Source organism: Arachis hypogaea, chromosome 2 (genome assembly GCF_003086295.3).
Source record: "Arachis hypogaea cultivar Tifrunner chromosome 2, arahy.Tifrunner.gnm2.J5K5, whole genome shotgun sequence".
In the NCBI taxonomy this organism is placed as follows: Eukaryota; Viridiplantae; Streptophyta; class Magnoliopsida; order Fabales; family Fabaceae; genus Arachis; species Arachis hypogaea.
In genome coordinates, this window is record NC_092037.1 from 299,926 (window position 1) to 327,573 (window position 27,648).

At 34.0% G+C, this 27,648-nt stretch overlaps 2 protein-coding genes across 8 annotated transcripts; one reads left to right on the plus strand and one right to left on the minus strand.

The window, feature by feature from the left end:
• Positions 1–5,130: 5,130 nt before the first annotated feature.
• Positions 5,131–6,506, plus strand: LOC112708258 (pathogenesis-related thaumatin-like protein 3.5). Its single transcript, XM_025760444.3, has 2 exons — positions 5,131–5,334; positions 5,618–6,506. Exons 1-2 carry the CDS (start codon positions 5,277–5,279, stop codon positions 6,310–6,312), a joined length of 753 nt encoding a protein of 250 aa, XP_025616229.1. The 5' UTR covers positions 5,131–5,276; the 3' UTR covers positions 6,313–6,506.
• Positions 6,507–25,115: 18,609 nt separating this feature from the next.
• Positions 25,116–27,079, minus strand: LOC112708257 (uncharacterized). 7 transcript variants are annotated; one of them, XM_025760442.3, is made up of 5 exons: positions 26,733–27,079; positions 26,360–26,611; positions 26,138–26,269; positions 25,871–26,039; positions 25,116–25,420 (listed from the first exon to the last, which is right to left on the minus strand). In XM_025760442.3, exons 2-5 carry the CDS (start codon positions 26,597–26,599, stop codon positions 25,347–25,349), a joined length of 615 nt encoding a protein of 204 aa, XP_025616227.1. In that variant the 5' UTR covers positions 26,600–26,611; positions 26,733–27,079; the 3' UTR covers positions 25,116–25,346. The 7 variants fall into 7 exon arrangements, with proteins under 7 accessions (XP_025616227.1, XP_025616228.1, XP_025616224.1 ...); XM_025760443.3 differs by having other exon boundaries at positions 25,860–26,039; XM_025760439.3 differs by having other exon boundaries at positions 25,871–26,042.
• Between the last annotated feature and the right edge of the window lie 569 nt (positions 27,080–27,648).

Sequence of the window (27,648 nt, forward strand, 5' to 3'; positions counted from 1 at the left end):
ATCATCCAATCCTTCTTACTCCTTTCCATGGCAAGCTGTATATAGGACATCACCGTTGTCAATGGCTACATCCCATCCTCTCAGTGAAAACGTTCCTATGCTCTGTCACAGCACGGCTAATCATCTGTCGGTTCTCAATCAGGTTGGAATAGAATCCCTTGATTCTTTTGCGCTTGTCATCACGCCCAGCCTTCAGGAGTTTGAAGCTCGTCACAGTCATTCAATCCCAGAATCCTACTCGGAATACCACAGACAAGGTTTAGACTTTCCGGATCCTCATGAATGCCGCCATCTATCTAGCTTATACCACGAAGATTCTGTTGGAGAATCTAAGAGATATGCGCCTGGCCTAGAGTAGAACGGAAGTGGTTGTCAGTCACGCGCGTTCATAGGTGAGAATGATAATGAGTGTCACGGATCATCACATTCATCAAAGTTAAGTGTAGCGTATATCTTGGAATAAGAATAAAAGAGAATTGAATAGAAAGTAATATTAATTGTATTGAAACTTGAGGTACAGCAGAGCTCCACACCCTTAATCTATGGTGTGCAGAAACTCCACTGTTGAAAATACATAGGTGAAAGGTTCAAGCATGGCCGAATGGCCAGCCCCCTGAATGATCAAAGGACCGAATAATCAAAGACTCAAACAATCCAAGATTAAACTGTCAAAAGATGTCTAATACAATAGTAACTTATCCTATTTATACTAGACTAGCTACTAGGGTTTACATGAGTCAGTAATTGATGCATAAATCCACTTCCGGGGCCCACTTGGTGTATGCTTGGGCTGAACTTGATCTATCCACGAGCTGAGGCTTTTCTTGGAGTTGAACTCCAAGTTATGACGTGTTTTGGGCGTTCAACTCCGGATCATGACGTTTTTCTGGCGTTTAACTCCAGACAGCAGCATGTACTTGGCGTTCAACGCCAAGTTACGTCGTCAATTTCCGAATAAAGTATGGATTATTATATATTGCTAAAAAGCTCTGGATGTATACTTTCCAACGCCGTTGAGAGCGCGCCAATTGGAGTTCTGTAGCTCCAGAAAATCTATTTTGAGTGCAGGGAGGTCAGATTCCAACAACATCAGCAGTCCTTTTGTCAGCCTTTTTCAGAGTTTTGCTCAAGTCCCTCAATTTCAGCCAGAAATTACCTGAAATCACAGAAAAATACACAAACTCATAGTAAAGTCTAGAAATGTGAATTTAACATAAAAACTAATGAAAATATCCCTAAAAGTAGCTTGAACTTACTAAAAACTACCTAAAAACAATGCCAAAAAGCGTATAAATTATCCGCTCATCAATTTGCTACCTACAGTACTTGTAACCTTCTTGTGTCTGCTTTTATCTTATTATTTGTATGTGAAATGCTGACGGAGATGGAGGTATGGAGGAATGGCAATATGAGACTTAGACTTAAGACTAAGTTAAGTTAGGCTTAGATACTCTTAGAAAACCACCTTTTATGACTTCTGTTTAATACTTTAAGCTCTATAATCTGAGTGTCGACGTTCTAGGATTGCCTCTGGCTTTCCCAGGACCTTATATCTTATGTGTGTGGCACCTTTACCATACTGAGAACCTCTGGTTCTCACCCCATACTATGTTGTTGTTTTTCAGATGCAGGTCGAGAGGCATCTCGTTAGGCGTCTGGACTCCTGAAGCGAAATGGTTACTGGGTTATTTTGTTGTACAGTGATATATATATATATATATATATATATATATATATATATATATATATATATATATATATATATATATATATACTTAGCTTTCTCTCCGCATAACATATTCTCTTTGATCCTCTTAGACGTTTATGGAGAAATAGGATTTTGTTTATGTACATTTGGATTTTGGATATGTATGTGTGTGTGTGTGTAAATATTCTCCAGCCAACTTTGACTTCGCGGGCTGAGTTAGGAGCTTGTTATTTTGTATTTTTGGCACTCTATTCCTACTTTTATTATCTTATGTTTGATAGTTATAGTTTTTTTAGCACGCAAGTTAACTCGTTTCTTGAGCGTTGCGCTTTTATTTCGCAATTTTTATTTTATCTATTCTTCAAGGTTCCTAGTATATTATAATCTTTCTGCTATTATATATTTACATTATATTTTAAAGGTCGTAATACTATACTACCTTTGTTTTACGGCTTAAGCGTAAAGCTCAGTGTGGTAGGGTGTTACATTTTCATCTGGCGCTAACGACAAGTTCCATTTTTTTCATGATTGCAAAAAATGAGGGACATTCGGGTTAATAAGCAATACAGTGGGTGCCTTTGAGTATTATGTAACACCCTAATATTCAAATCCTTATACTCGAGTCATAAATCAATGATAATAAGGTGGTACAACTCAAGGTGGAATTGATATATATACATATATATTTATTTTTAGAAGGAATTATTAAACAAAAAGTCTGAAAAAAGTAAAAGAAAATCGCGATCGGAAACACACTTGTCGCAAACCAAAGCGTTCAGTAAACGGGATAGAAATAAAACATAAAGGTAGAATAGAGTAGAGACAGAATGTATATATATATATATATATATATATATATATATATATATATATATATATATATATATATATATATATATATATATATATATATATATATATATATATATATATATATATATATAGCCACTAGCCACTAGAGACCGAACCATGGACAGTCCCATCGTGCGCGCATCTACCAAGAGGAATTTTATATCTTCAAGGAGGAACGTCCGGAAAGATATAAGTATTTGGCCACATCTTGCGACGAAGGGTCAACAGAATCTTAAATCTCAACCTGGAGCAAGTGGAGCTGACCTACTGCATCTATCCAGAAAAATTCATGACTCAGATAAAGTTTTAAATCACATGTCATTCTCAACTAGGAGCATGTGCGAGCGAATCACTGTATCTACCCCAGGAGACTCAAACCATAACCCGGAGTAAATGGAATCACACCATTGCATCTATCTAGGCAAATCATACTTCACCACATCCTGGAGCAAGTGGAATCACACTACTGCATCTGTCCAAACAGGTTTACCTCATCAAACTCAGTCTCATTGTCATACTCATCCTCAATCATGTTCCTCATATTAATCACCATCATCCCTCTTCATCATAATCATCCTATCTCAACCACATCCCGAAGCAAGCGGAATCCCTCCACTGCATCTATCCAAGCAAGTTTACCTCATCAAACTCAGTCTTATTATTATACTCATCCTCAATCATATTCCTCATAATCAATCATCATCATCCCTTTTCATCATAATCATCCTATCTCAACCACATCCCGGAACAAGCAGAATCACTCTACTGCATCTACCTAGGTAAGTACATCTCAATCAAACTGCATTATGTTATTGAATTCATTCTGGATCTTACTCCACCTCATTCATAATCATAATCATAATCATAATCAATCATCAGTATATCTCATTATCATAATCATCCCCATCATCCTAAATCAAAACCAATCCTCATCATTTCTTATTAGCAAAATTATTCAACGATATTAATTCATCATTAATTCAATTCTTTACCCCCCCTTCAATCTCCTTCAATATCAATTCAACTCCCTCAATGTATTTTCACTCTTTTCAAGGCATAAAAACTAGCTATTGAACCTTAAACAGGGGTTACGAAAATTTACAAACTTGTCAAAAAAGTCAAACAGTTAAAAACAAAATTTTGCATGAAAAACAAAGATTGTGCATACGCATCATTACTTGCGTATGCACGCATCAAAACGAATTTCCAGCATGTGTGTACGCATCATAGTGTGCGTACGCACAATTTATAAAATTTTTATATATGAATAATAATAATGTAATTAATCAATTATAAAATTAGTTATTTGTATTTTTTAAAATTCTATCAATAGAATTATTTTTTTCTTTCTCTCGTTTTTGAATTTATTATTTTCTAATTTTTTATTTATCTAATTAATTATTTTCTTATTCAATTTTTTTATTACATTGAGAAAATTATTGAATATTTCAGTATTATTCAAATTCAATATTTGAGCATAAGACAAAAAAAAATTAAAAAATATTCAATTACAAAAAAAGTTGAAAATACTCAATTACACTTTTAATTTATTCCATGTTAGGGAAAAATTAAAGAAGAATCAATTTAAAAAAGAGAAAAAATAATTTCATTGATGAAATTCATAAAGAAAAAAAAATATAAATCACTAATAATTTCATGACTAGTTGATTACACCTACTATTATTTCTATTTATAAAATTCTAATAACTAATAAAAATTATCTATTTGTACTTTTGGTCCACTTCCACTCGTTATATTATATCATTCGTGTTCTTGTGGTAGGCAGATATATAATAGGGAAAGATATCAGTTTCGGAGGCAATTTGCAGAATAGATATTGAGTGGAAATAAAGATTCTCTTGATCCTAGATTCTGGGCAACAAAGCAACAAACTAAATTAGCTCAACTAGCATTCCAAGTGTTTCTGTCACGTGCTCATGTTTTGAAATGTTGTTTGATGCTTTCAAAGACAAAAAGAGTCCTATGAGGCACACAGAAAATACTTTGAGATGTCACTCGTTCAATATTTTAGAAGCTACAAATTAAATGAGTGCGTTATTATATGTACTGTTTAATTTTCTTTATCATATAATAGAAGGTAAAATATAAATCAACTGATTTCATATTTCATCCCAGTCTATAGTGAAAAGAATCGAGTGTGTTTTGATCAAATATTTCTCTCTTAAAATAAAGTTGATGGGAGAGAGTGGCTCGTGGCGATGTTTGTCATGTGGGTGTTAAGGCGACACCCTTTTACCCCCTTCTACTGAGCTTCCATCTATGTGATACCCTAAACTCACAGTCACGTGCCATTAATTGGCATACGTGCGAGATTCGATTCCTTAGTTTACTCTACCAGATTTAAGAAAGATATAAGAAAAACAAAAAATGAGTACATGTAAAGTGAGAGTGTTAATATGTAATTAATAAATGTTACAGGTTCACAAGCTTGGAAAGAGTGGTGATGAGCAGAGAGTAATGGAAGTAATTGGAAATTTGAAATGGAGTGTTGGCACGTCCCATCGCAAGATGTCCCACAATCTTAAACTGCTCACGGAAAGATAGGGAATCCATCCCCCTTTAATTAATTTTACTACTTCAAAAATAACACCACAGCCCTCCCTTCCCTAACTATAAATTAGTACTACTTCAACACTTTGTTTTTGCCCCCTCATTCTAATTATCTTCTCCTCCCTATCATTTACTAATCAAAGCCATGGCGCTTACCACATACCTCAAAACCTCTTCATTTTTTCTTATATTATTCTTATTAGGTTAACTTTTACATTCAACCTACATGTATATGAATTTGTTCTTATATTTATGTTTTAAAATACCGATAACTCACCTAATGAGGAGATAAGATTTGTTGTTGTTTACAGTGGCAGAGAGTCTCATAAAGGAGGAGACAATGGCCTCCTAATATATATATATAAAATTTTAGTTTACTTTTCTAAAATTTTTTACTTTAAACTTTTTAGTGTAAAACGAATTCTGATTTTCCCCTGAATTTTTTTTTTAAATTATTAATATGGTTGGAATTTCTTCTTCTTTCAGGTAATGATATAGCGTCAGGCACCATCTTCACGCTCGAAAACCACTGCACCTACACCGTCTGGCCCGGAACTCTTTCCGGCAACGGTGCTGCCCCTCTCGGCGACGGTGGATTCTCTCTACCACCGGGATCGTCACTTCAGCTGACAGCTCCCTCCGGCTGGTCCGGACGGTTCTGGGCGCGAACTGACTGCAGCTTCGACGATGCCGGCAACGGAAAATGCGCCACCGGAGACTGCCCCGGGGGTCTCAGGTGCACAGGCGGAGGTGCTCCTCCGGTGTCGCTGGCGGAGTTCACGATCGGAACCCCAAGCAGCGACAAGGACTTCTACGACGTGAGTCTGGTTGACGGTTACAATGTTGGTATGGGAGTACGGGCAACCGGTGGAACGGGTGACTGCCAGTACGCGGGATGTGTTACGGACTTGAACAGTGACTGTCCGGCTGAGTTGCAGGTCATCAACGAGGTGGGAGCGGTGGTGGCTTGCAAGAGCGCTTGCGCTGCGTTTAACACGGCGGAGTTCTGCTGCACCGGCGATCACTCTACGCCGCAGAGTTGCAGTCCGACGCAATACTCTGAGATGTTCAAGAATGCGTGCCCCTCTGCTTATAGTTACGCGTATGATGATGCTTCCAGCACTTGCACTTGTTCTGGTTCCGAATACCTTGTTACTTTTTGCCCAACGGGCTCTTCTTAGTCACGCATAGTATAATAATGATTTCATTGAGTGTATTCATTGTATTATTTATTGATGTAGAAGGGTGACACAATAACTCCTCGTGTGTATATTCTGTTTGGGACACTCTTCGTTTATCATAATTATCTAAACATCATGATGAGTTCTCAGATGAATATACACAGTTGAGTCATAAAATATTTTTCATTGGTTTATTTTTACTTTTCAGGCGGAGGTGTGAAACTTTTTTCTTTTAATTATAATTATAGGTATTGAGATTTGGTGATGACTTTTGGAAAAGATGATGAGTCGTTAAGTTATTTCTTAGTTTGAAAAAAATACAAGTTTGTAGTGATTTGTGGGTGAAACCAACAATTGCCTTTTGTAGTATTGGTTTGTTAGTTCAACCTCTCTCACACAACTGCTATTTAAAAGTGATACGAACGATAAAGATTTAATAGAATAAAAGCGAAACAAAATTCACCCAAATATTGTGTTATAACACGAGCAAATGCATAAGAGTCCCGCTAGGGAGACAATGAAGTATCTATACAATATATACAATAAAATTTTAATTTGGCCCATTTTAAAATAAAAATAAAAATAAATTATTATTTATCCTAATTGAAACCCTCAATTTCAAATTATCCCCCATTTAGTTGTTATGACCGTCAATAACCCTCTCCCCCACCCCCACCCACACCCCCCAAAATCCCACACTATCGCTGCTCAACCTCCCCCGGACCCTCTCGCTGCCGCCTGCACCCGCAACCTGCCGCAGCTCGGACGAGAATTGCATCACCCACCTCCTTCTGTAGCGCCCAACTTCCACACCTATACCCGGTCGCTGGAAGCAACCGCGGCGCACCGTTCTGGGCTGAACATCCCAGCCTTGCATCCCCTCGTGCCGTGGATCAGTCATCGGCGCCGACCCGAACAGCAGCACCCGGACCTGCTTCCCGCGCGTCATCTCTGCGTCAGCCTGCTGTCACGATCCTGCCTCCTGTGTCGGAGAGTTGATGCCGTGACCATTCGACAGTCCAGGGTCTCGTTAGTGTTAAAGCCCCCATCTCCGATCGTCTTCAATCATCTACGGTTAGTGGGTTAATTTTCTTTTTTCAGGATTCATCTTTCTGTTACTTCGTGTTCTAGACACAGTTTAGCCTGCTGAGATGTTTGATTGTACATGGTGGAAAACCGAATACATGCAATTTTAGTAAGTAGGAACATGATGAATAAGATGTTTGCTGAGATTGTTGAAATTGATTTAAGCATAGCCCGGGAAAGTTAGCAAAATTTAGGTAATCTGGTTCAAATAGCAGAATATTTTTCCCTCACCTGGTTGTACTTTGCATGCAGCGTGACGTAAGCAAGCTGACCATTGTCTATCTGTAATTGACCCCTAATTAGATGGTTACTTTAGCAAGATATCGGATGGTTGGTTTTGATGATAGATCTTTTTCTTTTTCTGCATATATGCTGTCTGTTTGTGCTATTGGTGTTTGTATTGAATTTTAATTACGAATGTAATAATTGAATAAAAGTTCTTAATTTGTTAGATGTTTATTATCAATTAAAATGGATGTTCATTTTACTATGTATACAAATGGTTCGTTTATTCGAAAAGTGGATGTTATTTTACTTATAATATTGATCTTTTGCATTGATTTCTGAATTTTGCATGTACATGCTCCATTCGTTTCTTTTGTTAAGTGGTTTGGGAGTAATGAAGAAGATTTGGATTAGACTTAGTTTATGTTTTCTTGAATTGAAGTAGGGTTTGAGTTAGGCTATTTAAACATGGTGCACAGATGAAATTTTGGTTAATTTGTTAGATGTTTAGTATCAACTAAAACGGATGTTCATTTTCTTTAGAATAAGTTAGTTGGCTGTAAAAGTGATTTAACTATCTCTTTGAGATTAAGGTACTATGTTTACTCTTAAAGTGAACAACAATTAAGTCACATAAACAGAACAAGAAATGATGTTTTTTCTCTCTCTTACAGCTACTGAAAATCACAAGAGACAGCAAGGTATGATGCAACAATAAGATTTGCTGTTGTATGACTTTGGTGGTCACAACCCAGAATTTGTAGTCCTGGGAACAGTCTTAGCACAAGGGGAAAGGTTGCATGACACTCACCAAACCACACAATTGCATAGATGCATGCACTGGGTTGCATGCTCAGTCTTGTCAATGAATGCATGAAATTTCATGATCGATCTACTGGTTTATAATGTCTAATCATGCATTCAAATAATGTAGTGATCTATTAGAAGGTTAAAGGTCTTCAATAGAAAATACCATGACATATAACATGTCTCATAATATGATATTTTGAATTAAGATAAGAAAAACAAGTTTAATTTACATATGTTTACAAGTGATACTGAGAATTCAAGATAAACCTGCCAACATTAAAGAAGTCCTTGAGTTCTTGATGAAATATCTTGAATTGCTCCACAAATGCTTGATTATATTCCCTTGGGTTCTTTGTGATTTTAGCAAGCATAGCTTCTGTTGCAACCAAATCTTCAGGACCACCATTTCGGTGAAGCTTGTTTTGTATAGTGTGCTTAATTTATAACTGCCAAAAAAGAGCATGAAACAGGCAATCTATCATACATTAAACTGAAATGGGATTACATACTTGAGGTACTGTGGGAAAACAACCTTGAGGTTATCTGGGATGTCATTCCGGTGAGAAATATCTCTAATTCGAGTTAGAGGAGCAGATTCTTGAAGAGCTTAGCCTTGAAGAGCTTAATATTTGTCATCATGATGCAGCATTTCTTGAAGATTCTTCTTATGTTAACACACTTTTAAATCTTGATGACTAACTGTTGACTTTTTAGTATTTCTCTAAACTATAAATTATATATCTCATGTAAATGTTATGTAATAAAAAAATTTTCTTTTAATTTTAAATTAAGATTTTATTTATTTTTCAATTTAATATCAATGTTTACAAAAATTCTATTTTAATCTATACTTTTTAAACCATAAAACAAAAGAAACACGTGGAGCATGCGGATGCAAAAACCAGAAAATTAAGTAAAGGACAAATGGTATATCTAAAATAAATATTCACTTTAAAAAGAAAGGAACAATTCGTATAGACAGTAAAATGAACATCCACATTAGTTGATAAAAAATAACTAAGCAATTGATCAAAAATACCACTCGTGCATCATGTTTAAATGGCATAACTAAAACTCAGTTTAAATTCAATCAAATTAAACTAAATCTAATTCAACCCATATAATAGAAAAAACTTGCAGGCCATATGCAAACAAAACGCAGGAAATCAAGTAAAAGACAAATAATATACCCAAAATAACCATCTACTTTAGAATGGAAAGAACCATCTGCAATTATAATAAAATGAACATCCGACTTAGTTTAAGTAGCTAAAGAAAAATACAATTTAGTATTTGTTTCACAAATCAAAATGTCACATAACTCTGTTATAACTTAATCACTTATATATATATATCTAACTACAACAACTCCAAGCATACTTGAATTCAGTGAATGGTACACTAAATCCAATTCTACAATATGACCAAGTTCCGTCTCATCAGTTTCTAGCTCATTCACACCCATCACTTCCACGATCTGCAATCAAACACAAACAAACAAAAAACCAACCAAAGGAATTAAGTGACATATGGTACTATGACATAAATATTAGCAATATAAACCACCAAGAAAATGACTAACTTAAACAGGATTAAGCATGTTAGTAAAATTTTAGTTTATAATAGGCATTATGCTCACTATTTTTTAACAAATGCTTCTAATCAGGCAAAATTATATTAAATTCACTCCAAATCACATACACATCTAAATTAGAATGAAAATAACTATGGACCTGCCTAGTAAAATGAACATCCGGCCTATATTAAAACTACTTTACACTAAGAGTACATCAAAATTAAATTCTATAATATATATCTATGCTTCCCTTCATGAAAAAGAACCATTGGAGCTCCAAGCCATAGAAACAAAAACAGATAATGGATATATACAAAACACTATTCTCTCTAGAATATACATTATTTGTCGCCTATAACTTACATTTTCTGCATTTTATTTATGTCAATTTAGTTAGACCATAGTATAAGATCTTATCTATGAGTTAAGACTTATTTAAAGACTATAACTCAAAGAAACCATCATAAAATAAAATTCTAAATAGAAGAAACTAGAAAATAAGCACTTGTACTACCTTTCCAAGAGTGAAAGCAATGACTGCACAAGCAACACCAGTACCTACAATGATAATGTCATCACATTCTTCTGAGATTTCTGGTGGAGTTTATGTACCATTTACTGATGTCTTTATACTTTGTGCATGTGTTGTTGCACTTGGAACACTGGATTTTCTCTTGTTTAATGCAGAACCGTACAAACAAGCACAAACACCAAACCAAAAGCTATGACACTTCCAAAAATGAACATATAATCTATTGCCAAGAATAAAAACAAGGGATTGGTGAAACTGCGAGACATAGTTTGGGAAATAATGAAGAAAGATTAATGAGAACTAAGAATGGTGATACACCCTTTTTGTTCTATTGTTTCTGTGAGTCTTAACGTGTTATACTCTTTTTTTTTTAATATCTAAAAACTTGCTTCAACAATAAATGTATACCAATGCCACATAATTAAACAACAAATAGCAACAACAATAATAAATTAACCACATTAATATAAACACTCACACTGTTATGATTTAGTCCATCAACATCACAACTAAGAATAGTTACAAAAAATATTATATATAATGATAATTGTAAAGCAAAACTAGCATCATAGTGGTTGAAAACTAATTTTAATTGCTCAAAACTTCAAAGAACAAGTGATGATGCATGTGATTATTTATGTTCAAAACCAACATGAATAAACCATTTCATTCAAATCACTCAATAAAACATGGTATGCACTTCTTAAAAATATACCAAACAATTGATAACATCTGAATTTTTAACCAAATTGGTATTTTGATAAAAAAATCACAAAAAAGTGCATAACAAAATTCAAGCTCAAACATCATTAGAAATCACATAAAACTGCACAATTGTAAATTATAATGCCTCATGAGAATAGAATTTAAGTCAAATGCTGGTCATACATAAGAATTAAATAAAAGATTTCATTTAGGCATTTCATCGAACATATGTGCATCATGTGTAAACAGAGCATTCAGTACAATAGAAGCAGCAATCAACCTATAAAATTCAGCGAGCAAACACATTCAATTTAGCAACAGATATTAACTAGCCATAAGTCTAATCTATATGCAGAAACCAAAATTAAAAGCAATGAAATAAATAAAATAGAAAGAATCAGGGACAAGGAAAGGGATGGAACCTGCGTCAATGAAGGAGAGAAAGAAGAACGGGGGCTGGTGTCGCATCGAACACCAAGTATGAAGGAAACACTCTAATCGTGCGGGAGGACCGGTTGGGTAGCGCCGACTGCTCAGGTTGCAGCAGACTTCATGGAGGTTGGTTCTCCAGCGTCGGCGGTGGGACTCTCTTCAGTGGCTGCTTGGTCAAATTGGGAGAAGGAGTTTTTGCTAGGTCAAAAGGAGAGGGAGAGCTAGATGAAGGAGATAACAACAAAAGAAAAATCCTAATTTCATTCAAATTTAAAATTTGAAATAAATAATAATTAATTACTTTAATTATTATTTGATTTTAATTACAAAATTATCCTCATTGTAGACATTATAGAGCAATTACATTAGCTCCTCATACTTTTCCTAATTAAAATTACCAAAAGAGAAGTTCCTTTCTTAATTCTCATTCAGTTTATCGTGGGGTTGTAAAATGTGCTAAAGTTTCGCTTATCATTAGTAAAACGGTTACTTTTATTTTCTTTTTCCTTCTTCTTCACAAATATCTATCTATTTTGGATATATACGTTTCCTCCCCCAATATAATTTTAACTAACAAGTATGTATGAGATTTGAAGTTCTTATATTGTCAACGAACAAGCCTAATTCGGGTTTTGGCCGTAAATTAAATGCAGACCACCTAAGTATGTACCTAACTAATAAACCGGTATGTAGGATTAATTAATTAGTTAAGGTCTTCATCCATGTAACCTTTACCCTAATTAACAATAATTAAGACCAAACATGCATGATGAATCCCCGAATACTTCAAATAGTGTAATTCTTCCTTGCTTTTTCTCCCTTTTACTGTTACATTGAACCTTGGAATTGGTGTGCTGCTGTTCTTTGTGCTCATTACGTATAATACAAGTCACGCTTGAATTTTCATCCTTCCATCTAGCTTTTCCTGTCTCGTATCCTATACCCTGTCTATCAAAAGAAAATGAATAAGAAGTTGAAGGCCCTTTTCATTGTGGCCATGCTAATGGCTTTGATAGCCATGACAGTAGCATGTTTTGAAACCAATAACAATGAGATCAACGAGGAACCAAACTCTGTGAGAGGAACAAGCCGGTTCCTATTGCAGAGAAGCAGCAAGGCCACCGTGACATGTGACAAGAACCCAAAGGTTTGCGATAGCATAAGAGGGAGTGGAGGCCCTAATTGCTGCAACAACAAGTGTGTGGACTTGTCAACAGATGAATTGAACTGCAGAAGGTGTGGGAAGAAATGCTTACATTCCAAGATGTGCTGTGAAGGCAAGTGTGTCAATCCAATGACTAATGAGAAGCACTGTGGCAAATGTGGCAACAAGTAATACTGCACTTAAAATAGACATCCATTAATCCTAACTTGAGTTATAGTTTTAGTTCTAACTTGATAATTCACTATGTGGTCTGCAGATACTTAATAAGAAGTGGATCTATTCTTTTTTAAATTTTCTAAATGGAATTTTATGTGAATGAAAATACCTCATTTATGTTGATTCTGTTTTGAATGTTGGAAAATGTTAGAGAATCATGTTAGAGAATCATTAGAATCAATTTAGATCAATTAGTATCGTCTATATTTATATAGTATATCTGTATATTAATTGTAGGATTCTATGTCTTTATTACTTTGATTCATTTAGCACATATAAATACCCCTTGTATATTGTACCATTTTATCACACTCAATAATATACACTTTTCAGATCACTCTTTCAGTCTCTTGTTCCTAACATGGTATCAAGAGCTTAGGTTCCTTTTTTTTTAATGAAAATTCATTTATAGTCCTTGTTTTTCCTCTTCCGGCAGTGTTCCTTTGTGCTCACTTTTCGAGTCTTTCCCGACGCTTTGGTTCGTCACCGCCGATACCCTCGCCTTCTACTCGTTGCAAGCTTTCCAACGCCACTGGAATCATCGCCGGACGCGCCGCCGTAAGTTGCCTGTCCGCGTCCATCCGTTCTCCTTCCAGACGCATCCAGCACCGTTGGATCAGCGCTCCAGATCCACGGCTCCGCTTCTGCCACATGTCACGCCGCTGCTCTCTCGCCCAAGCTCGACCCGCGCTCCCGACCCGCGCCCCAAACCGACCCGACGGTTGACCCGCATGCCACATCGTCGCCAGCGTGGCTCCTCCCGCCTCTCAGGTGATGCCACGTGTCGTAACCTCGCTGACGTGGCACTGACGACCCTGCTGACGTGGCAGACAAGTGGGACCCTCCCTAAAGTTTTTTTGTGAGCTCTTTCCGATTCCGCACTCCGTTTTCTCGTTTTCTGCCCCGAATTTGCAGTTTTTCTTCTTCCCTTTGCTATTTCTTCTTTTACTATGGAAAAACCAGATGTCTTTCAGCCTATCCCTGTTATCCTTAATGGCTCCAACTATGCACATTGGGTTGAAGCTATGCGAGGATTTCTTAAAGGGCGAAAATTATGGCAATATGTGACTGGTGATATTGCCTGTCCTGTTAAGCCACCTGTGACTGACAAATTCAAAGATGGTGCCTCCAAATCCAAGGAGGATGCTGAGAAGGAGAAGGACTATGCAGAGAAATTGGAAGATTAGGATAGTAAAAATCATCAGATTATCACTTGGTTCCGCAACACTTCTACTCTTGGCATTCATTTACAGTTTGGGCATTTTGAAACTGCTAAAGAGGTATGGGATCATTTGGCGAAATGTTACACTATTTCTGATCTCTCTCATCAGTACCAACTGCTTAAGGAACTTCATAGCCTTAAGCAAGAACATGGCCAAGCAGTTTTTGATTTTCTTGCTCAGATGAAGATTATTTGGGATCAGTTGACCTCTTGTGAGCCTGTTCTTAAAGATCCTACTGATGCTAAGGCATATGAGGATTATCGGAACCGGACACGTCTCATCCAATTTCTGATGGCACTTACTGATGACTATGAGCCCGTCAGGACTTCCCTTCTTCATCAGAATCCCTTGCCTAGTTTTGAAGATGCTCTTCCTCGTCTCAAATCTGAAGAAACGCGCTTGGGATTGCTTCGTTCTAAAAGTGAAACTATCTTTGCTGCCACCAACAGAAAGGGCAAAATCTGTCGCAACTGTAACCGGCCTGGGCATTCCTTCTCTGACTGTCCTTCCATTGAATGTCGTAAGTGCAAACAAAAAGTTCACATTGGCTCCAACTGTCCGAAACTGTTTTGCCATTATTGTAAGCTCTCGGGTCACTTGATTGCTACCTGTCCTAGTCGACCACCACGTTCTGATCAGAACAAGTATCAACCTCGTCCCAACAACTCTCCGCATGTGCCTGCCTCTACTGCTGCTGCTGCTACTGAGTCTACCTCTTCCACATCTCTCAACACACCTTCTGTCTCTCCATCAGATATTGAAACCCTTCTTAAGCAACTTCTCTCTTTTTCTGGTAATACCCCCGTTACTCTTTCCACCCCTCCAGGTAATTCTAAATGGTATTTTGACTCTGTTGTTTCAATCATATGTCTCATCTGCGTCATCTTTTTTCCTCTTTGTCTCCCACTACAAACGCACCTTCTGTCAACACTACTAATGGTTCCCTCTTGCATGCCACACATCACGAGATTATTTCACAGTCCAATATTCATCTCTCTGATGCTTATTTTATTCCAAAATTGAACTTTAATCTTATCTCTGTCGGTCAGCTTGTTGAACTCGATTTTGATGTCATTTTTTCTATTTCTGGTTGTCGTGTGCAGGATCGTCGGGTGGGAAAGATCATCGGGACTGGCTGTAAAGTCGGACGTTTATTTGAGCTCGAGAACCTTCATGTTCCCTCTACAAATCTCTGTGCTGCTTCCTCTCCATCTACTCTTCACTTGTGGCGCCGTCGTCTTGCTCATAGCTCCTTAGGAAAATTGCGTCCTCTTATATCTACAGGTGTTTTAGGTCAAGTTCAAAATGAGTTTTTAGATTGCATTTCTTGTCGCACTGCAAAACAACCTGCCTTATCCTTTAATAATAATTCCTCTATTGCACGCTCTCCTTTTGATCTTATTCATTCTGATGTTTAGGGCCCCGCTCCCATCGCTTCTATGGGAGGGGCTCGATATTTTGTCGTCTTTATTGATGATTATTCACATTTTACTTAGGTTTATTTGATGACTAATCGTTGTGAGTTGCCTCGGATTTACATTAACTTTGCCACTATGGTTCGAACTCAGTTTTCCAAGGTTATTAAAATTTTCAGATGTGATAATGCTATGGAATATCGTGACTCCAAACTTTTAAATTTTCTCGCTGAACAGGGTACTTTGTCCGAGTTTTCTTGTCCTGGTACCTCTCAACAAAATGGTAGAGCTGAGCGTAAACACCGTCATATTCTTGACTCTGTCCGTGCGATGCTTATTTCCTCTTCCTGTTTTGAGCGTGCTTGGGGTGAAGCTGTTCTCACTGCTGTTCATGCTATCAATAGACTTCCTTCTTCTGTTCTCGGTAACACTACTCCCTTTGAGCATCTTTATCATACTTCTCCCGATTACAGTTCCCTCCGTATTTTTGGTTGTGTCTGCTTTGTCCTTCTTCAACCTCATGAACACAATAAGCTTGAACCTCGGGCTCGCATGTGTTGTTTTCTTGGTTATGCTTCTGAACATAAGGGTTATCGTTGTTGGGATCCTATCTCTCGCCGTATTCGTATATCTCGTCATGTTGTCTTCTGGGAGCATCACATGTTCTCTAGTTTTTCCTCTTTTGAGTCTATTCCTTCCACTCCGTCACCATTTTTTACTAACCCACATATTGATATCTTTCCTAGTGATGATACTACAGGGTCTACCCCAAGTCCACCCCTCGAGGCTCCTGCTCCTCCTCCGTCTTCTCCATCTCCTGATGATTCCAGTCCGAATGGCGATCCCACTCCTACCGTCCTGCCTCCTCCTCCCACTCGTTCTTCTTGGGTAAGAAATCCACTTCCTCATCTTCTTGATTATCATTGCTTTTCCACTGTTCTTCATCAACATGAACCTAAGTCATTCAGAGAAGCCTCCACAAATCCAAATTGGCAAAAAGCAATGCAGGAAGAAATACAGGCACTTGAAAAAGCACACACTTGGGATTTGGTTGATCCTCCTTCTGATCAGGAAGTTGTGGGTAGTAGATGGGTATACAAGATCAAGACTCACTCTGATGGCTCTATTGACCGTTATAAGGCACGCTTGGTTGCTCAAGGTTGCACGCAAGAGTATGGTATTGATTATGAAGAGACTTTTGCTCCTGTCGCTCACCTTACATCTGTTAGAGCTCTCCTTGCCATTGCTGCAGTTAAAAAATGGTCTCTCAATCAGATGGATGTGAAGAATGCTTTTCTTAATGGGGACTTGAAAAAGAAAGTCTATATGAAACCACCTCCAGAATATCCTTGTCCTCCTCGTAAGGTTTGTCTCCTTCGAAAGGCACTTTATGGACTTAAGCAAGCTCCTCGTGAATGGTTTGACAAGTTCAGCACTACCATATGCAGTCTTGGTTTTATTTCTAGTCCTCATGAGAATGCCCTCTTCATTCGTAAAAGTGAACATGGAGTTGTCCTTCTACTTTTGTATGTTGATGACATGACCATTACTGGAGATGATGTTGATGGTATTTCTGATCTCAAGGCCTCACTTGACCGTACCTTTGAGATGAAGGATCTTGGTTCTCTCAGCTATTTTCTTGGTCTTGAGGTCATCTCCACAGATGATGGCATCTATCTCTCTCAGGCTAAGTATGCTTCAGATCTTCTTACTCACGCTGGGATTACAGATAGTAGCACTGAGTCTACTCCTATTGAGCCTAATGTTTGATTTACCCCTATGGATGGCACTGTTTTGGATAATCCGACTCTCTATCGACAGTTAGTTGGTGGTCTCGTCTACTTGACTATCACCCGACCAGACATTGCCTATCCAATTCATGTCCTCAGCCAGTTTTTGTCAGCTCCTCGTACTACTCACTATGCGGCAGTTCTTCGCATTCTTCGCTATGTCAAAGGCACTCTCTTTCATGGCCTTTATTTTTCTGCCCATTCCTCTTTGACCCTTCAGGCATACTCCGATGCTGATTGGGCTGGTGATCCCACTGATCGTCGTTCTACTGCTGGTTATTGTTTGTTCCTTGGCGACACTCTCATTTCTTGGCGTGCTAAGAAGCAAACGTTCACTGCTCGCTCAAGCACGGAAGCTGAATATCGCGCCCTCGCTGACACCACTGCTGAGGTTGTCTCGGTTCGTTGGCTTCTCGAAGATTTGGGTGCTCCTCAGTCGTCCCCTACTAATGTTTTTTGTGATAACCGCAGTGCTATTTAGATTGCCCAATGATGTGTTTCATGAATGCACCAAGCACATTGAGATTGATTGTCATTTTGTTCGACAACGTATTCTTATTGATGTTGTTCATCTCATTGCTGTTGGAACACTGGATCAGACTGTTGATATCTTCACGAAAGCTTATCACCCGACTCGTTTCCGGACTCTGTTATCCAAAATCAAGTTGGTCTCCTTAGCTCCCACTTGAGTTTGAGGGGGGATGTTAGAGAATCATTAGAATCAATTTAGATCAATTAGTATCGTCTATATTTATATAGTATATCTGTACATTAATTGTAGGATTCTATGTCTTTATTACTTTGATTCATTTAGCACCTATAAATACCCCTTGTATATTGTACCTTTTTATCACACTCAATAATATACACTTTTCAGATCACTCTTTCAGTCTCTTGTTCCTAACAGAAAACATAAAGTTTCTAGTCTTGTTCTATTTCAGGTTCTTTTATCAATTTGCTCATTGTTGACGGATCCCAACCCTGATAATCCTCTTGTCCCTGAAATTGCGCACATGTACAAGGCTGACAGGGCTAAGTATGAAGCTACTGCACGCAGTTGAACACTAAGTGCAAATTGTTGCAGCATGACCTCGTAAGATATTTCTATCTTATACTTATTTGTTTTTATATGTTTATATTATTCTTTTACACTTTTTTATGTAACAAAGTACTGATTGTTTAATTAAAAAATTAAAATATAAAAGCATTTTTATTTTAAAATATGTCTTTTCAAAAGTAATTATTAATATTTCTTTTAGAATAATAAAAGAATTATGATTAGTTTGTATTTAGTTAGCTTTTTTTTTAATTTTGGTCTCATTCTTATATTTTAATAAGAATGAAGAGACCCCATTTTAAAATTATTACGGTTCAATGTGGATTATAAATTATATTCAAACTAAGGAAAATTCTATATGTATTCGAAATTTTAATTATGTGTTTGCTTTTCATTTGGGAACTTCCGCTTTTATATGCTGTAACTTTATAAGTTGTTTCAATGGATTCTACACTTAAAAATTGAAGTATATGAATTCTGAATTATTTTGTTCTTTTGATTTTATTCTATTAGTGTTGTTTTGCTATTTTATGGATAATCATATGGTTAGAACTTAGAACAATTTGGGAGTTTTCTGACACCTTTATTTTCAGTTGACACAGGTTAAGAATTATTGACTTAATAGAGAAGTTTGATGTTACTCGCACATAGTTATTAGGGGAGTATAATAATGGCTACTACAGCAGTTATTGGACTCAGTGGAGGGAAGAGGATTTTGAGTTCATCATACCATTACTCTGATGTTACCGAAAAGCTTTCATTTGGCACTAATTTTGGATCCACACACTATCAGATTGTTCCAACAAAGTCAAGCATGTATATAAAATATGCAAGTAGATTGACATCTTTTTGATAAATATTAATTACTATTTTGTTATGACAATTATTGTTAGACAAGAATTTTATTATTTTGTTGAAAATTATTGATGAACATGTATTTGAAATACTAATTAAACTTTTTAATATCTATTTTAATTAGAATTTTATTATTAGTTATTTTATCTCTTTTATAATTTTTTTATTGTGCACAAATTTATTTATTAATTAAAATAATTATATATGTATGAACAAAAAATTTTATTGTAAATTTTATTTTTTTTGTATTTTTATTACCAAAATAATTTGTATTTTTATCAAAAAGACAACTCTTTTATTAGTTGCATATTTTGAATATTAGACAACACTTGTATGGTTGCATATCCAAAAGAAAAAGCAACACTTGTATAGGTTGCATATCCGAAAGAAAAGACAACACTTGTATAGGTTGCATATTCAAAAGAAAAGGCAATGCTTCAAAAGGTTGCATATTCAAAACTAATAGGCAACACTTTAAACTATTGCAAATTCAAACTTATAAGCAACACATAAAAGGGTTGAATTTTATTGCAAATAAGCAACATTTTTTAGTAGTGGTCAAAATATGAGAAAAGACAACATTGCAAAAGTGATGTCTCAAACATACCTTTGAAGTGTTGTTGTTTTTCAACTAAAGGCAACACTTGTTAAGGGTTGCTCTCAAAAGCGTTGCTTTTGAAACAAAGAAGTGTTGCCTTGATCTAAGGCAACGGCCGCATATGCAACACCGCCCAAAAGCGTTGCCTTAGGTCTAAAAGTGTTGCCATAGATCAAAAGTAACCTTTTGTCAGCCTTTAGGCAACACTTTTTAAATGTTGCCTCAACCTGAAAATGTTGTAGTGTATAGATTAGAGTTATTCTCGTAACAACTAACTAAAATAATGTCATCAACTTGAATATTTGGAATTCATGCAAATATAGACCACCTTCTTATTAAATAAGTTTTATCATTTGTTATATATATACTACGACAAGAAAATATTTATTTTTTATTTAAATCTAAGTTTTATTTAACGAAAAAATATTATTCGATATATTTAAGCTCATATATTTTTTTCTCATTTATGCAAATACTAAATAAAAATATAGAACATAGAAATTCATAAAATAATTAGATTAATTAAATAAAAAAGTATCGTAGACAATAAATTAATGTCTTAATTTTTATAAGAAATTGTGCGTATATATTTTTTTATAAATATTCAAAACTTTAATTTATATCTGCAACATTGATTATTGCATATTCATAGACTATATTTTTGATCTTGTATCAAAAATAATTTAAACATTATTTATATTAAAAGTTTTATCCAACTACAAAAGAAAATCCAAAAAATACAATTAATAATAAAGAGATACCAATTGATCAAATACTATATATATATATATATATTTGTATTATTATATTTTTTTATTAATATTAAAAAATATTTCACTTTGTAAGAAAAGTTATGATTGAATCATAGTAATCTTTATAAATCATTATTAAATGTATGGATTTGTACGCCAATTGATTGTGTCTAATAAAAAAATTAGACTAATTAATTATCACTTTAAAAATGTATAATAAAATAAATAATTTTGATTAGCATGATTTGCGAATAATTTAATTAATATATGATAATTTTCTTTTAAATAATAATGCATTCAAGCAAATAATAATATAATAAGAATGATAATAGTTATACAGAGTATTATGATTACATAAATTATTATCAATTATAATTAATAAATTCATTTAATAATTAATAGTAATAATGATAGGTTTGGTCTACTTTAAAATAAAGAAAAATAAATTTTTAGTCAATATTAAATTAATAATTAAAATGATTGATAATTAATATAATTATATATTTATTATAGTTATTAATTATAGCTATTAACTTAATATATTTTATGCCTATGATTATTTTTTATATATATAAATATATATTCGTAAATAACAAAATTTTAACTTGATGAGTATTTCTTTATACGTTAATAAAACTTTTAGTACAACTATTAATATTTAAAGAATTATTATTGTGTATTAATAATTTTAAATCATATACAAATGAAGCCACTATTTATTATTTGTTCACAATAACTTCATATAATTGATTAAAATTTTCGTCGTATCTTAAATTATTTTGTATAGATATTTTATTACACCGTCAATAAAACTTTTTAGTGCAACTAATAGTGTTTTTTAGGATTTAATTTTTGTTAAATTAATAATTTAAAAATATAATTTACTATTAGTAATGTTTTTAACTTAATTATTGAATTTTTTTTAGTTATACTGAGAGTCAATAAAAATAAATTTATAAACCAAAAAAAAAATATATTAAAAAATTTAAAAATAATATCTCCAAAAATAATAGGTAATATATAAATTTGAGGTAACAATTTAAAATTTTCTAAAACTAATCTAATCAAATGCTAATATTAGAACTAAACTATTTTAATAATATATTAGCTATTCTAGACCTTAGATACAAATAGATTATAATCATTCTCGAAACAATAACCAACTAAAATAATGACATACCTTAAAATTTAGAATTCATGCATATTCAGACTATCTTCTTGTTAAATAAACTTTATCATCTGTTATTTATATTATGTGACCAGATATAGAATAGCCATGCCAAGTAACTAAGTTGATCTTTATTCTCATCGACGGCACTGCATTGAGGCACCAAGAAGATAATAGTTTCTAAAAAAAAAATCACAATATATTATAAAAAAATTTGATTATGAAAAAATTAAAAAAAAAGAACATTTAAACAAAGCACTAATCTTTAAAATTGCATTTTCAAGAATGAAATAATTTTTTGAAAACTAAACCTAAATTGAGAAAACTCAATCTCATTATACGCTCCACTTCAAAGATTTTATGGCTGACGTAGAAAGTATGGAGGAGATAAAATTTGAACTTGGCCTATAAAATTTTTTAGAAGCAATTGCTCAATAAAAAATCAACCTCCTCCTAAGAAAAAACTAACTTTACTCACATTTCATTGATGGATTGGTCATAATATATGAATAGATCCAACCATCCTTCAGAAAAATAGAGTTCATTATCCCTTTGTTAAACTCTTACATCCATGTAATTAGAACTCGGATAAGTGAATAACACTCAATGTGGTATTTGATGGATGTGGTGCATTGTAAACGATTGCGACAAAAGAGAATCGCACTATAAAGTTAGATGAAAAAAATAAGTATGAGTAAGAACAATAATCAAATTATCAAAAGAATAATAAAATGGGTATATCAATAAAATATCATAAAAAATTATAACTTGTACCTTAAAAGAATAGTTTTCAAAAGAAAAAAAAAAAAGAATACATCCTTACTCTATGAAGTTGTCAATGAAGAATAACATATTAAAAAATTAAATAAAATATTTTGTCTCTAAAACTTAGACTCATGAACCTTGTATTAGTGTATGTATCCGTGCGATGCACGAAAAATATTTAATATTTTATTTATATATGAGGTATTTTTTAAAAAAATATTTTTTAATATATTTAATTTTAAATTAAGCTCCATTTATTTCTTTTTATTCATGTGAATACCAAACAATAATATATATCAAAGAAATTCACAAAATAATTAGATTAATTGAAAAAAAGAAGGCATAATATGCAATAAATTAATGTCTTAATTTCTATGAAAAATATGTGTACATATTTTTTTTGTCTTTAACATTGATCGTTGCACATTTAGTTTATAGATTGTATCTATATTCCTGCATCAAATAAAATTTAAATATTATTGTTATAAAATTTTCTATCCAACTAAAAAAAAATGAAAAACACAATTAACAACAAAAAGATACTAATTGATTAAACTGTACCTGATCATTTCTATTTATCAAAGATTTTTCTATACTTAACATTAATCGAACAATTCTCAGAGATCCCTCATGATTCTGAATTAAAACCTTTATCCCTTGCTTGCTCTTAACTCTTGAAACTGTTACATATAACTGTCCGAGCATAAAAATCAATCTCGATAAGTATAGATCTACGGTTTTCAGCATATGTCCTTGAATCTTGTTGATTATCATACCAAAAGACACTATCAATAGAAATTATTTTCTCTAAAACTTAATTAGAATGTTATCATTATTTAGAACCATAATAATCCTTGGAATTAATGCAATTCCTCCTATTTTAATCTCTGTTAGTATTTTGCATTCAAGTGATTTTCAAGTCTCCTAACCTATAGTTGTGTATCATTATATAAGTCATCTGACTAGTCTATGTTCCTAAGTAACGTCACCGGAACACCAATATAAATTACAAAATAATATATTATTTAGAATTTATCGTTATGTATGTATGGCTAAAAGTACTATAGAAAAGAAATAAATACTTATAGTCAAAACTCTTAAGCTTTCTAAATTTTAATACAATAATAGACGATCTATTTGGGTGATTTTACATGTATTTAATGAATTGTTTTATGAAATTTTCTTACAATATTTATCTCAATTTAGGTCCACTCTTATATCACATGAAGATAAAATAGTTGGAAACATAATAACGATTAAAAATCTAAAAAACAAACTTAATAAAACTATCACAATTGTTTTAATTTATTCCATCTCATCAAGTTCTAACACAATAAAAAAATGACTTAAAAATTTATTAGAGATCTCTAAATGTTAGTATAAATTAATGAAATATCTATAAAATTCAATTATTAGATCACACATCATACATAAATTACAAAATGTTAAAATATAAATTATACCCTAATCTAACCTTATTATTTATTCTAGTGGTAACTAACTCTATCCACTATCAATTCCATTTTTTTTTTCAAATCAACCTAATTGTTGTATGATTTAGTTACCACTAGACATACGTCATGTTTTATTATTTTTGTGATTTGTGTATGATGTGTGAACTAATCGAATTTAGTAGAAATTACATTAGTTTATGCAATAAAAAATATTATACTTAGTAAAAAGAAATGTAGGTGAAATATTGTGAATTTATAAATAAATGTTTTTGTTGTTGGCCACATAGTTAGTCTCTCAGGCAAAAAATTTGACTAAACATATCAAATACGTTTTAATAATATCATGTCTCATGTTAAACCATTATAGAACCAGTACAACAATTTAATGTAAATTGTGATAGGATGAAAAGATTTACTGATTTAAAACACTTCACAAAATTAACAAATAATAAATAAATAATTTTTATAAATATTTTATTTTAATTCAAAATAATGCATTCTTATGAGTAATTAATTTTTATACCATTTAAAATTCTTGAGAAAATAAACTCCATTTATGATAAAATTATAATAAAATTACTCACATTTATAGAACAGAATGGTAACTTTTGTATAAAAAAAATCTTGTCCAAACAAAATAATCATCCTCAATTGCAATGAAAATAATTGACAATGCATCACAGGACAGTGACATATTGATTACAAAATTCTCGACACCAATTTTTCCCATCTCCAACTTGAATTACAAATAGTAGAAGTAGAACAAATAATTAGAAATTTACAATTCAAATAAGAATCATTTATATATTGACCGAATGATTAAAATATATATTTATAGACCATGAAAAAGCTCAAATTTTTCAAAGTTGAAAATTCGCAGCTAATAAAACTTGTCGATGTTCAATTTTAGGGTCATTTATTTTATTGAAACAACACAGAACATTGTCAATTGAAAGAAAATTTTGAAGCACTTCCAGTCTAAAACCACCACTCACAAATCGAAAATTATATTAATGGAGCTAAGTTAATGATAGAAGCTAGAACACTAACAAATTCCATAATATCTGTAAACAGTGCTCATCAGATGTCAGTTATGTCTATCATTGTGCTAATACACACTGCACTGTTTCATGAGTATTGAAATTATATAACATCAAAGTTTTCCTTCGTGAAGAAACCATAAACACACAAATAGAACATGAACCTAAACTCAGATTCCACAACTTAGGCCTGAGAAGTACCAGCTTCCTGAGATGTACCAGCATCCTGAGATGTACCAACTTCCTGAATAAATACATTAAAAGAGAATCTACATTAACTCCAATGCAAATAATCAATGAAAAAAATAGACTACCGCAACCACATGAAATATAAGGAGAAATGTTTAAATACAATACTCAATCAAACCTATGAAATACTTGAAGCCAATTATCAATATATATACAAGGAACATGAAGCTAAAATCAAATGAAATATCTTCATCTTGACAAGAAAAAAATAGATACAATATCATTAATAGTTTTGATGATTTATGATAGGCAGTAGCTATGATTACTCATGCAAGGAACTTAACAATCATAGATATATGATAAAGTAATCACAAAGCAAAACCATACTATCAAAGTAAAAATGTATCCACACACACAAACAACAAAGTCATAATTAGAATAAACAAATTAAAATGCCAAGATACACCCAAAATATGGATAAATGATGATGGTACCTGAGCATTACCAATCACACAGAACTGGACTTTGATATAACCATTGAATGTTTTCCATACTTTGCTGTAAAAGGTTTGAGGTGCATCATCACCAGAGCGTGCATTGAAAGTAATGTAAAACATAAGGCCAGCAACAGCACCAGCATTAACGCTGACAAGCTTATCAAACTCAAAATTCACCTTCTACATAGTAATAACAACAATAAAAATAATCATTAGTGAATGAGATTATAGACATAAATAAAACACAATAAAGCAAAAACCATCATAGACACAACATTTTTGCGATTGTAGATTCGCAAGCTTTTCTGAATCATATCCTTCACAAGTTTCTGCCTATACTTATCAGTCATCGAATAGGGTCCAACTCCGCCACACAATCTACCTCCATAGTCAGGAACAATGAATCCCTGTAAACAACATAAAGATAAAAAACCCTAAAGAGTTAAATTATGAGAGTATCAAAAAAAAAAAAAAGCGTGTGGTGAATTTAAAAGAACCTGACTGCCGAAGAACTGTCTATAATATTCATGAATTTGTTCATCAGTGAGTTTCTCATCAGGCGGACGGTGTATCACCGTTTTCTTCGGTTTACCATCCCCATCATCCCTACCTCTTTTAGCTCCGACAGAAGGCTTACTAGTCGGACGGTGTACAGTAGAAGTTTCTTTCACCGTTTTCTTCTGTTTACCATCCACATCATCCCTACCTCTTTTAGGTCCGACAGGAGCAGGAGCCATATCTCTCTCTAACTGTCAATTTCAGAATCAATCAATAAATAACAACGAAACAGGATAGAAGCACACGGAGTTTCAATTCAATGTTGCACAAAATCAAACGTGTGAATCGGAGAAGAGAAGGCGGAGTACTTACGACAATCACCGGAGCGTATGATATGAACAAAGAGGTCGACGATTCTGATTCTGGTGAATTGGGGTTAGGGTTTTTATTAATTCTGATTCTGTTTATTGGGCTTATACGTTAGCCTTTTTATTGGGCTGCTTGTTGGGTTTATTTTCATGATTTTTCTACGAACTTTTGACGGTGAGTGACTTCAATGGAGGTGTTGCGACGGCAGCGGAGGCTCAAGGTAGAGACTGCATGCGTGGCCACTGAGTGCGAGAGGCGAGAGTGGAGGGCTGCAGGGTGGAGGCTCGAGAGTGGTGTCTGAGTGAACTGAAGAGTGAGGACCGAAGACCGAAGGCTAGGGTTCGTTTCTGGATCAAAACGCAGCGTTTTTGACAAAATTTAAAAACTGGCCGAGTTACGGTTCGGTTCGACCGACCGGTTCCCAGCCGGTTCGGCGGTTCAATTTCGGTTCTTAAATTTGGCGGATTTGCCTTCTGTCCGAACCGTGTTTGTTAACGGTTTCCGGTTCGACCGGTTTAATCCGGTTTTTAGAACATTGATTAAATTACACGGTCGGTCCCTATATTTTTATTGAAATTGTAAATTGGTCCTTATATTGTAAAAGTTTGTAATTGGTCTTTAAACAAAATTAAATTTTATAATTTAGTCCCTACAATTCAAACAACCTTTGATTTCGTCAACATATTCACTATTTTAAACATGCGAGTTGTACGTGTTTGACAATAGAAACTAATTTGTAATTTTAGTAAAAGTATAGGAACTAAATGTATAATTTAACCATTTAAAAATGACCAAAAATTCTCTAAGCTATCTAAATCCACTCCACCCCCACCCCACCCCAACTCTCTCACTCTCACTTTTTCACTTTCCAAAACAGCACCCCACCCACCGTTCACTATCCTGCATTCTGCCTTTATAT

Bases quoted from the DNA above. Each gene is read 5' to 3' on its own strand.
- LOC112708258 (XM_025760444.3), top strand. From the start codon at position 5,277: ATGGCGCTTACCACATACCTCAAAACCTCTTCATTTTTTCTTATATTA. The intron at 5,335-5,617 runs GTTAACTTTTAC...TTCTTCTTTCAG, and splicing joins TCTTATATTATTCTTATTAG to GTAATGATATAGCGTCAGGC.
- LOC112708257 (XM_025760439.3), bottom strand. From the start codon at position 26,599: ATGGCTCCTGCTCCTGTCGGACCTAAAAGAGGTAGGGATGATGTGGAT. The intron at 26,043-26,137 runs GTTGTGTCTATG...ATTACTATGTAG, and splicing joins GAATCTACAATCGCAAAAAT to AAGGTGAATTTTGAGTTTGA. The intron at 25,421-25,870 runs GTAATGCTCAGG...GTATTTATTCAG, and splicing joins AGTCCAGTTCTGTGTGATTG to GAAGTTGGTACATCTCAGGA.